At 35.9% G+C, this 15,069-nt stretch overlaps 1 protein-coding gene across 1 annotated transcript in view; it reads left to right on the top strand.

Annotated features, from left to right (window-relative positions):
* The window catches only part of PRTG (protogenin), a 129,222-nt gene extending 121,002 nt beyond the window's left edge, over positions 1–8,220 (top strand). The window contains exons 19-20 of the mRNA XM_017543374.2: positions 1,665–1,769; positions 2,167–8,220. Of these exons, the coding sequence (XP_017398863.1) occupies positions 1,665–1,769; positions 2,167–2,421 (360 nt within the window). The 3' untranslated portion in view covers positions 2,422–8,220. The remainder of the gene's footprint in view (positions 1–1,664; positions 1,770–2,166) is intronic.
* Positions 8,221–15,069: the final 6,849 nt, after the last annotated feature.

Here is a 15,069-nt window from a genome sequence, read left to right as displayed (position 1 = left end):
TTTAGTAGAGACAGGGTTACACCATGTTGGTCAGTCTGGTCTTGAACTCCTGACCTCAGATGATCTGTTCCCCCCCCAACCACACCCTGGCCCCTCGGCTTACCAAAGTTCTGAGATTACAGGCGCTGCACCTGGCTGTGTTTTACATTTTTAAAGATTGTTTACCAAAAATAAAACCCAAGGTCATGATGATGTGACACGGGCTGTATGTGGCCTAAAATCGTTATGGCCTGGCTCTTTACAGGAAAAGTTTGCCAAACCCTGTTATAAATTAGTTTTCCTCTATCCTTTCCTAAAATTTAGAATAACAGAAGTATAACAAAATTTTGATATTAAATGTTATGCAATTATATTCAACAGATATAATTTACTTGTATCTAGTATTACATATAATACATATTATAGGTAAATAAGAATAAATGGATGTTTGCTATTTCTCTTGACTTTTGTTTGCAGCCTAATTCAGCATTTACTTTCTAATACAAATTAAGCCATTCAACTTATTTCAAATTAATCTAAAACATAGAAGCTAAAACTTTTAAATGAGCTTGAAAAGTACTAATACATATACTGTGATTATATTATTACTAGTTTGGAAGTAGACCTGAGAGAGGTGAGGAGAGAGGCAGAGTGGTGAGGGAGGAGGATGTAGGGAAAAAAAGAAACAAATGAAAGGAGCAGAGAGGTGTAGAGGCCTGAAGTGACGGAGAGAAACTCGTTTGGAGAATCTCTCTCTTAATTCCTTTGGGTTAGCCCTAGAGTTCATACTCCACCTAATGTCATTTTGTTGCACATATATGGGTTCATTATGTTTTTTTAATCCCCATCTGCTTTTTAAAATTTTCAAACATAAAGGTTGAGAGAATAATGTATTGAATATATAAATTAGTAATTGTTGACATCTTATAATTCCATATCTTTCTCTGTATATTTTTTGCTTGCTATACCATTTGAAAATAAGTTTTGGAAGATAGAGCATATATATCTTAATATGCTTTGGCGTATATATTTTATGTATAATCTTTTTTTTTCGAGACAGAGTCTTGCTCTGTCACCAGGTGCCAGGCTGGAGTGCAGTGGTGCGAGCTCAGCTCACTGCAACCTCTGCCTCCTGGGTTCAGGCAGTGCTCCTGCCTCAGCCTCCCAAGTAGCTGGGACTACAGGCATGCACCACCACACCCAGCTAATTTTTGTATTTTTTTTTTTTTTTAGTAGAAATGGGGTTTCACCATGTTGGCCAGGATGGTCTCGATCTCTTGATCTCGTGATCCGCCCACCTTGGCCTCCCAAAGTGCTGGGATTACAGGCATGAGCCACCGCACCCGGCCTATGTATAATCTTAAAAATAAACCTGTTATATGACCACTAACAAATACCTTGACTATGTTGTACTGCTTGTTTTAAAGAAGAATTAATGACATCTGTAATCATTTTTTTAAACATTTTGTATACAAATGTTCACTATTTGGGTAATGGGTACACTAGAAGCCCAGTCCCCACCACTATGCAATATACTCGTGTAACGAACATGCATCTGTACTCCCTGAATGTAAAATACAATAAAATAAAAAGGGAAATGCAAAGCAAATAGTATGCACTGCTTATGATAAACTGAAATCTGTGATACCAAGATATTTTATGTTTCCCCTCTTTTATTTCCCCAGGGAGGAACTGACCTGATAATTAATAGCTATGGTCCTATAATTAAAAACAACTCTAAGAAAAAATGGTTTTTCTTCCAAGACTCAAAGAAGATACAAGCTCAGCAGGTAGCCTGTATAAATGAGAAAAATCTTTGGCAACACATGGTATATGAAATGATCATTAAAAAAGAGGAAAATGTGAATTCATGCTTTAACTTTATGTGTTCTTTATGGCTGTGATTTTATTAATTTGGGGCATGGCTCTGTGGATAGCTGAGCTGAGTGATAACTGAACGGGAGTTGGGACAGTCATCAGAGCTGCGGTTTTCAGTGGGGATTGGGGTCAGTGGAGAAAGGAATAGGAGCAGGAGCATGCATCAAAAACACTGAAGAAGCTTTTGACACTTCGCTTGCCATGGGTAATTCTGATATGCTCCCAACCTTCTGTAGGGACCTGATGAGCTTTTGCTCACAGATTTGATCAGCCTGCTATTTCATTGCCATCTTATCTTTTTTTGCCTAGCCTCAAAGAAGATTTACTCCAGCCGTCTGCTTTTACCAGCCAGGCACTACTGTACTAATCAGTGATGAAGACTCCCCCAGCTCCCCAGGGCAGACAACCAACTTCTCAAGACCCTTTGGTGTTGCACCTGATACAGAACATTCAGCAAATAGCGAAGGCAGCCACGAGACTGGGGATTCTGGACGATTCTCTCATGAGTCCAACGATGAGTTACATCTGTCCTCAGTTATAAGTACCACTCCCCCCGACCTTTGATTCTTTCACTGGCAGTGATTCAGGTGGAGATTCCACCATGAGGAAGTGTGAAGACCCTCCTGTGTCATCCGTTACTGAGCAGACGTCCTCTTCAGTTCTGCAGTCACCATCTGCCATGCTATGCTTTGATAAAAACAATTTTCCAATCTAGACGGCCACCCTCAGGTATTCTCACCAGTAAGTCTGTTCGAAGGACAATGAACAGGGAGCCAAAGCCTTTTGTGAAAATCTTGATACCTTTATGGGGTATTTCAGCTTTTTTGAATGTGTTTTTTTATTTTTAAACTTGTGTAATTTGAATGTTTCATTGTCAGCAATGTGAAAGAACAGTCAAGATGTTTGACTGGATTATAAAATATATCACTGGAGTAAAGGGAAGACTTTTGAAAGCCCCTTTGCTGACTATCTACCTCAGTTTGCCCCCCGGCAAACTCTGAAGACAACTTTGTTACCTCATTTGTTGTTATAGTTTATCTCAGCTACATAACCAATGATACTTCCTAGTAGTATTGTGTTTTCATTGCCGTATGTGTAATGTGTGTGATCAAAGGAGTCATATAGGTAGATGAGTAAGAATGTTTATCTGAAGCTCTGATTTTTAAAAAAACTGTGACATCTGCATGGTTTGGATAAGTTCATACCTCTGGCTGTGAGGACTGTTAAAACACTGAGAAGAGGAAAAGTGGGACTATTTATTTTAATGAATGACCAAAACAAAAAGGTATATCTCTTTTAAGAACAGAACTATTCAGTAGCAGATAGGGATCTTTTTGCTTAAAAGGCCTTTATGTTTTGGACATTGGAGTCTGAATGCTTTATCTCCTATATTCCAAACCTCAACCTGCCTGGAACCGTGCCTTTTCTGTCTTCCTCTTTGCCTGACAGTTGGCCAGAGGCTGCACTGTCTAGTTTGCAAAGCATCCTCAACTTTGCCAGTATTAGTTGCAAAACCCCATGCAGAAAATGGATTTTTAAAGAAAATGGGTTAAGGTATTTTTTTCCTTTTCTTTTTTTTAATCCCAGTTTGGCTTAAAGGAGTGAGGAAATTTCATAAACTATTATGAATGAAGATGAATGCAACAGTAGACCGTGAAATGACCTTGAGGTTATTATGGTAACAGTGCCTTTCAGTATATATTATGAAATTCTTTGCCTTATACCTTTTTAATATTCATGAAATTGTTTAGTACAGGAGTACAAAAAGTTGCCTTAAGAATTTCTTGGATTTTATCAATAACTACTTCGATGTATAGTATCTTACCGAGGCTTTTTTTTTAAGTGCAGGTTTTGTTTAGGGATAAATATTCAGAGCTTTACCACCTTACTTGCGTTTTCTTGAATTCTGAAGAGAATTTTTTATCTACTTAATCTTCCCTCAGTGTCAATGCTGTGAATGAGGAATGCTAACTCCCGGAGTGAGTTAATCCTCTTGCTGGTTTGAAATCAGCAAATTGTTTACTCAGCTACATAACATAGGCCTTTTCTCAGTTGTGAGACAGTTACCTAGGTGCCCAGCAGTGGGAGAGGATAAATAACTAAACAGGGGTAGGGAAGGGGTCCCATATCCTTTTAAAAGTATTTTTTCAAATTTTCTAGAAGTGACTTTTGAGTCACATTTTAAGAGGAATCTTAATGGGTTTACACTTGAAATGCTTTGTTCATAGAGAGGGCAGGGTCATGTTAACTGATGTTCTAAAATCAAAAGAAAATTAGCGGATAATAGTCCCAGCATCATCTGCTAGTCCAATGACTGTAGATATAACATTTTAAAATCTGTAATTGTGTGCCAAACTGGATATGATCAATACTAAAGTTCAATGCCAGCAGCCACTTCTGGACTAAATTCAAAGTCCCCCAGTGAGTTATCAAAGTACGGAATTCATCACAAAACAAAAAAGCAGAGCTTTAGGTGAACAGTCTGCAGCAAGGAAAATGCTGCTCCTGCCTTTATAGCTCCTGTTTTATACTACCTCCTTTAAAATTATTTTAGTGTTATTTTTTTTCCTGTACTCAGGGAACATTTTGTTACTTTTGAGCTGCCTCATGGAAGCATGGGCACAATGACAGGGTATGGCGCTTTTTGGTTCGTAAGTAGAAGTATGTAGGGCCAACTTTTATCAGTATCTAAAATTAAGAAGTACAATGAGATCATTTTATTTTTAAGCTTTCATTAAAAGGCAAACAAAATCTAAAGCTGAAACATCTTCCGTCATGATTATGGAAGATATGTCTAGGACTACATGAATTTAAATAGTTTTAAATGGCTAAAAAGATGAGCCAAAGTCCTTGAGGAAAAATATTTTGTTTGTTTGGTTTTTGATGAATAGGCTTGTAGTTATATTAGAACTTTAGGCTGTAACTATTTGATAATTATTTACCAGTACATTTTTTACCTTTTCATTTTGTTCTTATACAGACTTTTTCATAATAATCCTGTTACCAAAGAATTTTCAGTAGAAAGTAAAATTTTGATTATAATTCCCTCCAAATTGAGTTAACTAGAAACATTTATAGATGTGAAGCTTACACAAGTAGTTACTAACCCAAAACAATAGGGTTTATATTGATTGTTGTAGTAAAATAGATAGTAATGTTAACTACTTTATTGTTACAAGAGCATTTAAAGTAAGTTATAATACTTATCTTTACCAGCAGATCGTTCCAACGAATTTCAGGTATAATTTTTTTCTTCAGCGAGTAAATCTTCAATTTTACAGTATTAAAGTATTTTTATATTGTTGAAACTACTTGTTGGAGAGAAAAAAAATTTTTCAACGAAAGTAAATACTTTGATCTCATTGACTAAGATATTTAGTGATACAGCAAAGACTTCTTTTTACTTGACCAAAGCAAGCTTCTTTGAAGTCTTAAGTATGAAATTGTAATTAAAATGTGAAGGTTTTCACTCATCTTTCATAGTGGTATTACTTCATGGTATTTTACTTTAAAGGGGCTGTTATGCAAATGGTAACTATTTTCTTTTCCAAAGATTTATTTGCTGTGAGTACTGATACATGCATGTCATTTTTATGCCAAATATTACAAGATACTGCTCATCAGTATTTTCATACCAAAGACCATTAAAATACATAGGTTAGCCTGTAAGTAAGTAAGATGAGCAGATTTGAAATAATTTTATTTAGACGCTAGTAGAGAATCTAGCTTTAGTAGCAAAAGATATCAAAGGGCTAAGTTTACATAATTAAAAGCAATACAATTATATTGGTATTTATCAGTGTTTTTATTCAACTACTTTTTTTCAGCAAATTAAAAAGAAAAAACCAAAGATATTTAAGGTTACCTCCGCATATAGGCAAATTTAGTTGTACATTAAACTGTCATTTCTTGTTTTTATGTTAAACCAAACATGTCTCTTTAGAACCCAGTCTGTATACAAATAGTATACATGGGGACTTTCCCTTTAATCTGCTGATTCAGCCATATGATGTTTTTGCAAAATGATGTGATACTTTCCTAAGCACCATGAGTGTGAAATGTCAACAGAAATATCAGCAAGCTTTTCTGTTGAAGAGTGTTATGGTACCTCTGAATTAGCCTGTACAGTTCCCTTCCTGCTTTAAGCATTACCTGGTTAGCTCAGAGAGCTTGAGGCAGTCCCTTAATAACAGGGATGCTTTTCATCTCTAAGGATATAACAGGCAAACAAATCATGTCACTCTTAAAGTGCGCTATGCTTTGATAAATGTGCTCTTTAAAGTTGTTAGATTGGAATTTAGAGTTGTTAAATAGAAATGTTTCATTGCATCAAAGGAGTTCAGTTTTCAAACTTTAGTGGAACCTTGGGTGAAGGGAAAAAATTTTAATAAAATCTGGGCTTTTATATTTTGATTAGCCTAAAAGTAAAAATACAGCTATACAGCTTTTTTCCATTAAGTGACTTTTAAAAATAAGTTTTGCCACACCAAAGAAATTAGATTTTTAGTGTAAAATGCTATACTTTGGTCTGTGCTTCAACAAGAGCAATGCCAACATTGGAAACAGTGACAGATATTTGCTTCAGTGTGTCTTGGCTTTGTAAAGGACTGCTGTCAGAAGTGTGCTCATGGTCGACAACCCAGGATCATTGTTCAAGTCCTTTTGAAGCCATCTTTGAAAACAATTCAGATCGTGTTACAAAAAGATGGAATTGAAAGTATCATTTATTTTTTAATGCAAGAATACACAGATGTGGTTCCACTTCAGCAGTGGCTATGGTAGTTCACTTATGCACATTTCTGTTTCATTGAGTGTACATTTTGAATACTGAATGTAAAGAAAAGTTTCATTTATATTGAAACAGTCATTATCTAAGACTAAACATGTATGTTGCAGACTTTGTTCCTGACCATTTGCCACATGGGTCTCTGATAAATTTCTGTTGGTTTCATAGTGAAAATATTTTTTACAGTTTGTGAGCACAGAGTAGCGGGTTCTGGAGATCACCACATACAACCAGTTGTCTAATTGTGATTTTCATTGATTATTAGAAGAATGTAAACATAGAATTCTGTGTTAAGTTGATTTATGCTCAGGACATAAGATCACAGGCTAATGCAATGTGTATGTTTCAGGCTTCAATCTTCTCAGTTTCCCTTTTTAAGCCATTGGTGGTGTTTAAGATTAACATGACAGTCTTGTATTTTTACCAGATACTGTATTATTTTTCCTATTGCTGCTGTAACACATTACCATGAAGGTAGTGGCTTAAATAACACATTTATCTTAAGTTCTGGAGATCAGAAGTCTAACACAGGTATCACTGGGATAAAAACCAATGCGCTTACAGGTCAGTTACTTTTTGAGGCTTTAGGGAAAAATCCATTTCCTTTTCCAGCTTTTTAAGGCTGGGAACCCCTCCCTCCGTCTTCAAAGCCAGCCATGTAGAATCTGTCTGATGCCACTTCCATTATCATTCTCTTTCTCTGACCCCAGCTGATACAGGTTCTCCAGGTTCAAGGATTCCAGTGATCACATTGAGCCCACCTAAATAATCCAAGATAATCTTCCCATCTGAAGTTCCTCAACTTAATCAGGTCTACGAAGTTTCTTTTGCTATGTTTGGTAACATATTCACTGGTTCCAGGGATTTGAGCATGGACTTCTGTAGGTGGCCACTATTTTGCCTACAACAGATACATTCCTTCTATGCAATTCTGATCCCTATAAAATGTCTGTAGCATTAAAGAGATTGGAAATCTGAGGTTGTGTGCCCTTTGGGGATCTTTAAAGTTTAAAAGCATGAAAACTTTGACTTGTAGACTACCAAAAGTATACATTTAACTTTCTCTCCAAAATACTTGTAAAACAAGTTAGCTTTAAACTTTCTGAAGATGTGCTTCGTAAAATAACATCTCATGTTTATCAGAAAGTGCCCTAAATATTTGCCTCTAACTTTATGGAGTTTATTCAGAAAAAACTGAAAACTCTTCTTATAGTTACCCTCTCTCCTTTTCTCTTCAGTGATTATGTTGCTGGGGAAGAGTTGGGGGAAGACCTCAGAACACAGGTACTCAGAATGATGAACAGGACCATGCTCAAGTTTATTTTTTGTTTTCTTTTAAAAACATATTCACAACATGCAACCTTTCTGCCTTTAAATCTGGTTTATCTCTTCAGCTTCACGAAGCCACTAAATGCTTTTCAGTTTTGTTAACCCTCAGTTTGCCCAGCCTCCTCAGCAAGAGCCTCTGCTTATACCATCAACATGTATATACATCTCCTAGGATAGTTGATCTTTCTTGTCATTTTTCTTTGGTTCCAATTGGCCTTTTCCTGATTCTCTTTCTTTTTCTTTTTCTTTTTTTTTTTTTTTGAAGACGGGATTTCACCGTATTGGTCAGGCTGGTCTTGAACTCCCGACCTCAGGTGATCCGCCTGCCTTGGCCTCCAAAGTGCTTGGATTACACCCATGAGCCACCATGCCCGGACTTCTTTTTTTCTTTCTTTTTCTTTTTTTAGTTTTTGATTCTCAAAGCTCTAGTTTCTTCTGATTTCTGGATCATCGCAAGCCTGGCCCTCTTTCAACTTTAAAAGATAATGTCTAATTCTACACCAATTTTCAGCGTTTCGTCAACTAAATAGATAAAGCTGTCTCCATTATGGAACAAAGGCCAAGATAATACTCTGAGTAGGCATAAGAGAGATGGTCATTTTACAACTTCTCCCTTCTCTCGTTTCTTGGAAATAACGATGCCATTTGTTGAGCAGCTACAGTGTGCAAGCACGTGGTTAATCTCTGCAAACTGCCGCTACATTCTGCAAAGCAAATATCTCATATAAGGGATTAGGAAATATAGGTCCCTGATCTCTTACCAAAAGTCACAACTAGTGAGTGGTTTAGCCAAGATACAAACCCTACTTACTTAGTCCTATACTCCAAAGTGTATAAGACTATGATATACTGTCTCAGCTAAAAAAAAGAAAAAGATATTTAATTACCCAGGGTCATAGTGCCTTCCATAATATGATCAGATACAACTTTTTTTCCCCTTGTATCCACAAAGGTCAGGTTGTGTCAGAACAACTTTTCTACAGAGTAGTAACCAATCAGAAAAGAGAAGATTGCCTTATTTAAATCCACTTATTCACAGGAGGAATTTAGGCAGCTGTAACTCATCCCTTATCATCTCCTAATTTCTCTCTTCAGAACTTTCAATTTGTCTCAGATAAAGCTGTGTCTGAAGGCTGATGTTTGTGCTTAGAGTTGCATTACAAATAAGGTAGACATGATTTCTAGAATCCTTTTCTAGCCAAGTGTTTCCTTATTTGACAAGGTCTTAAGAATTGGATTTTATCTTTTGTAATTTTCTGTGGCTCCTATATTCCAAACAGGAATTCATTAACCTGAAAAAGCCAGGTGTGTAACCAGCAGTCCTTTGTGTTAGGTCTGAAGAGTCCATGACTTTTTATGAATATAAACTAATTCATTATTTGAATTAATTTAGGAAAGAGCATAGTTGACAGTCATAAAACAGAACAGTTATAAAGTTAGGCTTTGGGGCACCTAAGTTCTAATCTTGACAGTTTTGAGAATTGTTTGGTACAAAAATTGTTAACCTATTTCTGTTTCTTCTTTATCCATGATGTAAGGATAATTTGCTGTGCAGAATGAAACAGTAGTACTTTGAAAACTTAAGAGAAAATTCAAGTGTGATCATAATCTGAAATTCATTTATATGAGGCTGTGAAAGATCTTACAGACTTTTTCTATACAAGTGAGCCCTACCAATTATATTTTGCCTGTGTTGAAAGGAAAAATGTTTGCATCTCCTGTACATGTGTAAAAATCAATACAAAAATGTGGTTGGTAAAAGATATAGCTGAAATTGAAACCATTATCTGTTAGATGGATAAATTCATAAGAGAAAATTAGAAACGACTGTACTTTTGAAGTACTAAATTTGAAGTCATCCTACCCCAATTTAAACATTTTTTTTTTTGTTTTTAGGTATGTTGGCTTTTAAAGAGTTAGAGGGTCAGATATCCTAAGCCAGGGTAGAGGGGTGAGGAGAAAAGTACATGTTTAGGATTCTTCTCTAAAAGAGCTACTTTTGCAAGATTATGGAGTATTTTAATATTTCTGCAAACTATTTGGAATGAATGAATTTTATATAGGGCAACACATACTGGCAACTAATTCTGGTTTATTCGAGTCCACATGTAGGGTTTGTTGGAAATATGATTGTCTTCTTTTTTTAGAGAAAGGAAATATTTTCCCTTTTTTCTTATCCATAAATGATTCTGAACTGCTTTGCAGATTTCCTTAAGTTCATAGCTTGTAAGTAGTTCATGGTATATACACGTAGTCTTAACTTACAACTTAAAAAAAAAATTATGTTACAGAAGTTTATTTTTTCTATGGAACTGTCTTTAAAAGCAAGAAAAATATTACAAATCTTGACCTTAAAATATTCTGTTTCCTGTTATAACATTCTGGATATCTATTTTGTTTGCAAATGAAAATTATTACTGATGATTAGCAACTTGAGCCTGTTAAGAGGAAATTGCAGAGCCTGAATACACACACATTGCCTTAGCCTATCAGTAGGGGACATAAGAAAATGTATCTGTTTGTTGCTGTTGTTGGACAAAATTTTATGTCTGCGTGTATGATTTTTTTTCTATTATGTGAATTAAATGAAAGTGTGGGAGCCAGTTAAATTATTTTATATTGTGGGTGTTCTGGATCCTTTCACTCCATATACCATTTTCTTGTAAGGGCAGCATTTGCAGACTTGCTAATGGACTACAGAGCTGAGCTATATTAATTTTATACTTGACTCAGGGGATCAGCTCTGTGAATGCCATTGCACAAAGAAAGCAAATGTTTGCCTTGATTTTGAATGTATCTTTTTAATGTCTTCTTAAAACATATTTGTTTAATAATGTAGATTTGTTTTCTTTTTCTAGTATCATAGTAAATATTGCTTAGTACTTCCCTCCCCCACCCACCCCCACTGGGTAGTTTATATACTACCCTACAGGTCATGCCAAAAATGAATAAAAGTTTAAATGCCAAAATGTTTATGAAACTGCTGTCTAAATACTGATTGATTGCACAATTTAAATAAAAGTTTTCCTTAGTTAAAAAAGGCAAACTCTTGTTTTCTTTTATTCTTCAGTTTTCTTTGGGGGAATAGAGAATGAAAATTTTCCATCCTATGGCTTTCATATCATGGGATGGGGTGACTACAGAGTCCACTCCAAGAAGTAGGAATAGAAACTATTTAAGATACCTAAGAATTGTTTTCATCTGACATTTCCTTAATAGCAACAAGAAAATAACAATGTTCTCATTCCAGTAGATGGTTGCTCACCTCAGGAACTAAATAGTAGATAGCCTAAAAGTTATGGACTTGCCCAGATAATCACAGTTCTAAATCATGATAAATTTTTGTTTTTTAGTATTAAAATTTTTAAATGATAAGAAAATCCTGAAAATCTTCCTACTAAAACCATCTAGAAAGAACAGGTAAAATATGACTCAAGTAAGTTTCTTTTTAACATAGTTGAATTCTTACTATTTTTTTTTTTAATCTCTAGGATTGGGAATGAAATGGAGACTAAAAAACAGACCAATAACATTTTGAAAGGATACTCTGCTGACTGTGGAGAGCATAAAAGAAGGAATTGAAATATGAGAAGAGGAAAATTACAAAAAAAGTAAGTTAGAAAAATCAATGGAATTTCTAGAAATAAAAAATACAATTTTTGAATTTTTGAAACTGTTAAATTATCAAACAGTGAAGGAATATTCTAAAACTGGAAGATAGCTATGAGGAAATTAGCTAGAATGCAGCACACAGAGAGAAACATGGAGAATATAAAACAGATACAAAGATTTAACATGCATCTGACAGCTGTTTTAAAATGAAAGGCTAAAGAGAATGAAGAACAAGTAATATTCAAAGGGAAAACTACTACATGATGAAAGCCATACATCCTCAGATTCAGGAAGCACAAACCTCAATGTAGAAATACAAAAATAAGTCTATACGAAGCCACGTTGTAGTGAAAATGTAGAACAACAAAGACAAGGAAGAATTTAAAGGTAGCTAGAGCGGGGGGGAAGATTATATAGATTGCACTAAGAAAATTTCATATTGGCAATAAAAGAAGCAAGAAAGTGGGCCGGGTGCGGTGGCTCATGCCTGTAATCCCAACATTTTGGGAGGCCAAGGCGGGCAGATCACCTGAGGTCAGGAGTTCAAGACCAGCCTGGCCACCATGGTGAAACCCTATCTCTACTAGAAATACAAAAAATGAGCTCAAGCCAAGATTGTGCATTGCACTCCAGCCTGGGTGACAGAGTGAGACTCTGCTTCAAATAAAAGTAAAAAAATAAATAGAGGGCAAGAAAGAAGTTTAAAAAGCAAAAATAATCCTGAGAGAAAGAAAAAATTAATATGGTAGGAAAAATACAATTAATATCTGTAGTTAAAAAAAAGTAAAATACTGCCACTTTAAAGATTGGATTTAAAAAATCTTGCTATAGGTTGCTTACACTACATACACTTAAAACGTAATGACCAAGAATTGAACAGAGTTGTGGGGTACAAGATCAACACACAAAACTCAGTCCTATATCTATAAACTTGGAATGAACAATCTGAAAAGGAAATTAAGAAAGCAATCTCATTTACAATAGCATCTAACAGAATGAAATACCTAAGCATAAATTTAACCAAGGAGGTGATTTGGTTAAATTGTACACTGTAGACTACAAAACATTGCTGACAGAAATTAAAGACTTAAATAAATGGAAAGATATACTATGTGCATGTGTAGGAAACTTAAGAGTATTGAGATTTCATTGCAATCTTTATCAAAATTCCAACAGCTTTTTAAAATAAAAATAGAAAAGCCAATTCTCAAATTGATACAGAATTGCAAGGGACCCAAATAGTCTAAACAATCTTGAAAAAGAACAAAGTCAGGTAACTCATGCTTCCCAACTTCAAAGCTTACTACAGAGTTAAAGTGATCAAAACAGTGTGGTAATGGCATCAAGACAGACATGTAGACTAATGGAATAGAATTTAGAGACCAGAAATGAACCCATATATATATGGCCAATTGAATTTTGACAAGAGTGTAAAGTCTATTCAAAGGGAAAATAACAGTTTCTTCAGTAAATGGTGCCAGACAACTGGATTTTCACATGAAAAGAATAAAATTAATTGAGGTGGGAGGATTGCTTGAGGCCAGGAGTTCAAGACTAGCCTGGGCAACATAGCAAGACCCCTTTCTCTATAACAATATTTTTAAAAATGACCAGGTGTGGGGGCACATACCTGTAGTCCTCACTACTTGGGATGCTGAGGTGGGAGGATTGTTTGATCCCAGGAGTTTGAGGTTACAGTAAGCTATGATTGCACAACTGCATTCCAGCCTGGGCAACAGAGTGAGACTCTGTCTCTATTAAAAAAATAAAAAAGAGCCGGGCGCGGTGGCTCAAGCCTGTAATCCCAGCACTTTGGGAGGCCGAGGCGGGTGGATCACGAGGTCAAGAGATCGAGACCATCCTGGTCAACATGGTGAAACCCCGTCTCTACTAAAAATACAAAAAATTAGCTGGGCATGGTGGTGCGTGCCTGTAATCCCAGCTACTAAGGAGGCTGAGGCAGGAGAATTGCCTGAACCCAGGAGGCGGAGGTTGCGGTGAGCCGAGATCGCGCCATTGCACTCTAGCCTGGGTAATATGAGTGAAACTCCGTCTCAAATAAATAAATTAAATAAATAAATAAATAAATAAAAAAGAATGAAGTTAGACCCACTACCTCACACCATGTACAAAAAAAACCTCAAAATGGATCAACACCTAAATATAAAAGCTAAAACCATAAAACCCTTAGAAGAAAATATAGGGATAATATAGCCACATCTAAGATCATGAAGATTTCTAAGATCTGACAACAAAAGCACAAACAACCAAAGTAAAAAAAGGTAATAGACTTAATCAAAATAAAAAACATATGCATCAAATGATATCAAGAAAATAAGACAATCTAGAAAATGTGAGAAATAGCAAATCATATAGGATAACGGTTTAACACCCTAAGTATAAAAACAACTTCTAAAACTCAACAACAAAAACACCAACAACCCAACTGAAAAAGGGCAAAGGAGTCGAACTGACATTTTTTCCTTTTTTTTTGAGATGGAGTCTCGCTCTGTTGGCAGGGTGGAGTACAGTGGTATGATCTTGGCTCACTGCAACCTCTGCCTTCTGAGTTCAAGCGTTTCTTCTGCCTCAGCCTCCTGAGTAGCTGGGATAACAGGTGCCCACCACCACACCCAGCCTTTTTGTAATTTTGGTAGAGACGGGGTTTCACCATGTTGGCCAAGATGGTCTCAATCTCTTGACCTCATGATCTACCCACCTCAGCCTCCCAAAGTGCTGGGATTACAGGCGTGAGCCACCATGCCCCACCAACATTTTTTCAAAGAAGATATACAGATAGCCAATAAACACATGAAAAGATGCTCAACATGCTTAATTATTAGGGAAATACAAATCAAAACTATAATGAAATACAATTTCACATTCACTAGGAAGGCTATACTTTAAAAAAAGAAAAGAAAAATAAGTGTGTTGGCAAGAATGTGCCAACGTACATTGCTGATGGAAATGTAAGATGGTGCACCACTGGAAAACAGTTTGGGTAATTCAAAAATGTGAATAAATAATTCCCATATGACCCACCAATTCAACTCTTAGGTATATACCAAATAACCAAAAGGTAGAAGCAACTCAGGTGTTTATCAATAGATTAATGGGTAAACAAAATGTGGTATATCCATACAATGGAATACTATTCAGCCGTAAAAAGAAATGAAGTTCTGAAACGTGCTGCAACATGTATGACCTCAAAAATATTATCCTAATTGAAAAAAGCCAGATACTAAAGGATAAATGTTGTATGATTCCACTTACATGAAATATATATAATAAGCAAAATCATATAGACAAAAAGTAGAAGGGCCGGGCGCGGTGGCTCAAGCCTGTAATCCCAGCACTTTGGGAGGCCGAGGCGGGTAGACCACGAGGTCAAGAGATCGAGACCATCCTGGTCAACATGGTGAAACCCCGTCTCTACTAAAAATACAAAAAATTAGCTGGGCATGGTGGCACGTGCCTGTAATCCC

This window comes from Cebus imitator, unplaced genomic scaffold (assembly GCF_001604975.1).
Source record: "Cebus imitator isolate Cc_AM_T3 unplaced genomic scaffold, Cebus_imitator-1.0 Scaffold154, whole genome shotgun sequence".
Classification (NCBI taxonomy): domain Eukaryota; kingdom Metazoa; phylum Chordata; class Mammalia; order Primates; family Cebidae; genus Cebus; species Cebus imitator.
This window is presented reverse-complemented; position numbering and strand designations above follow the sequence as displayed.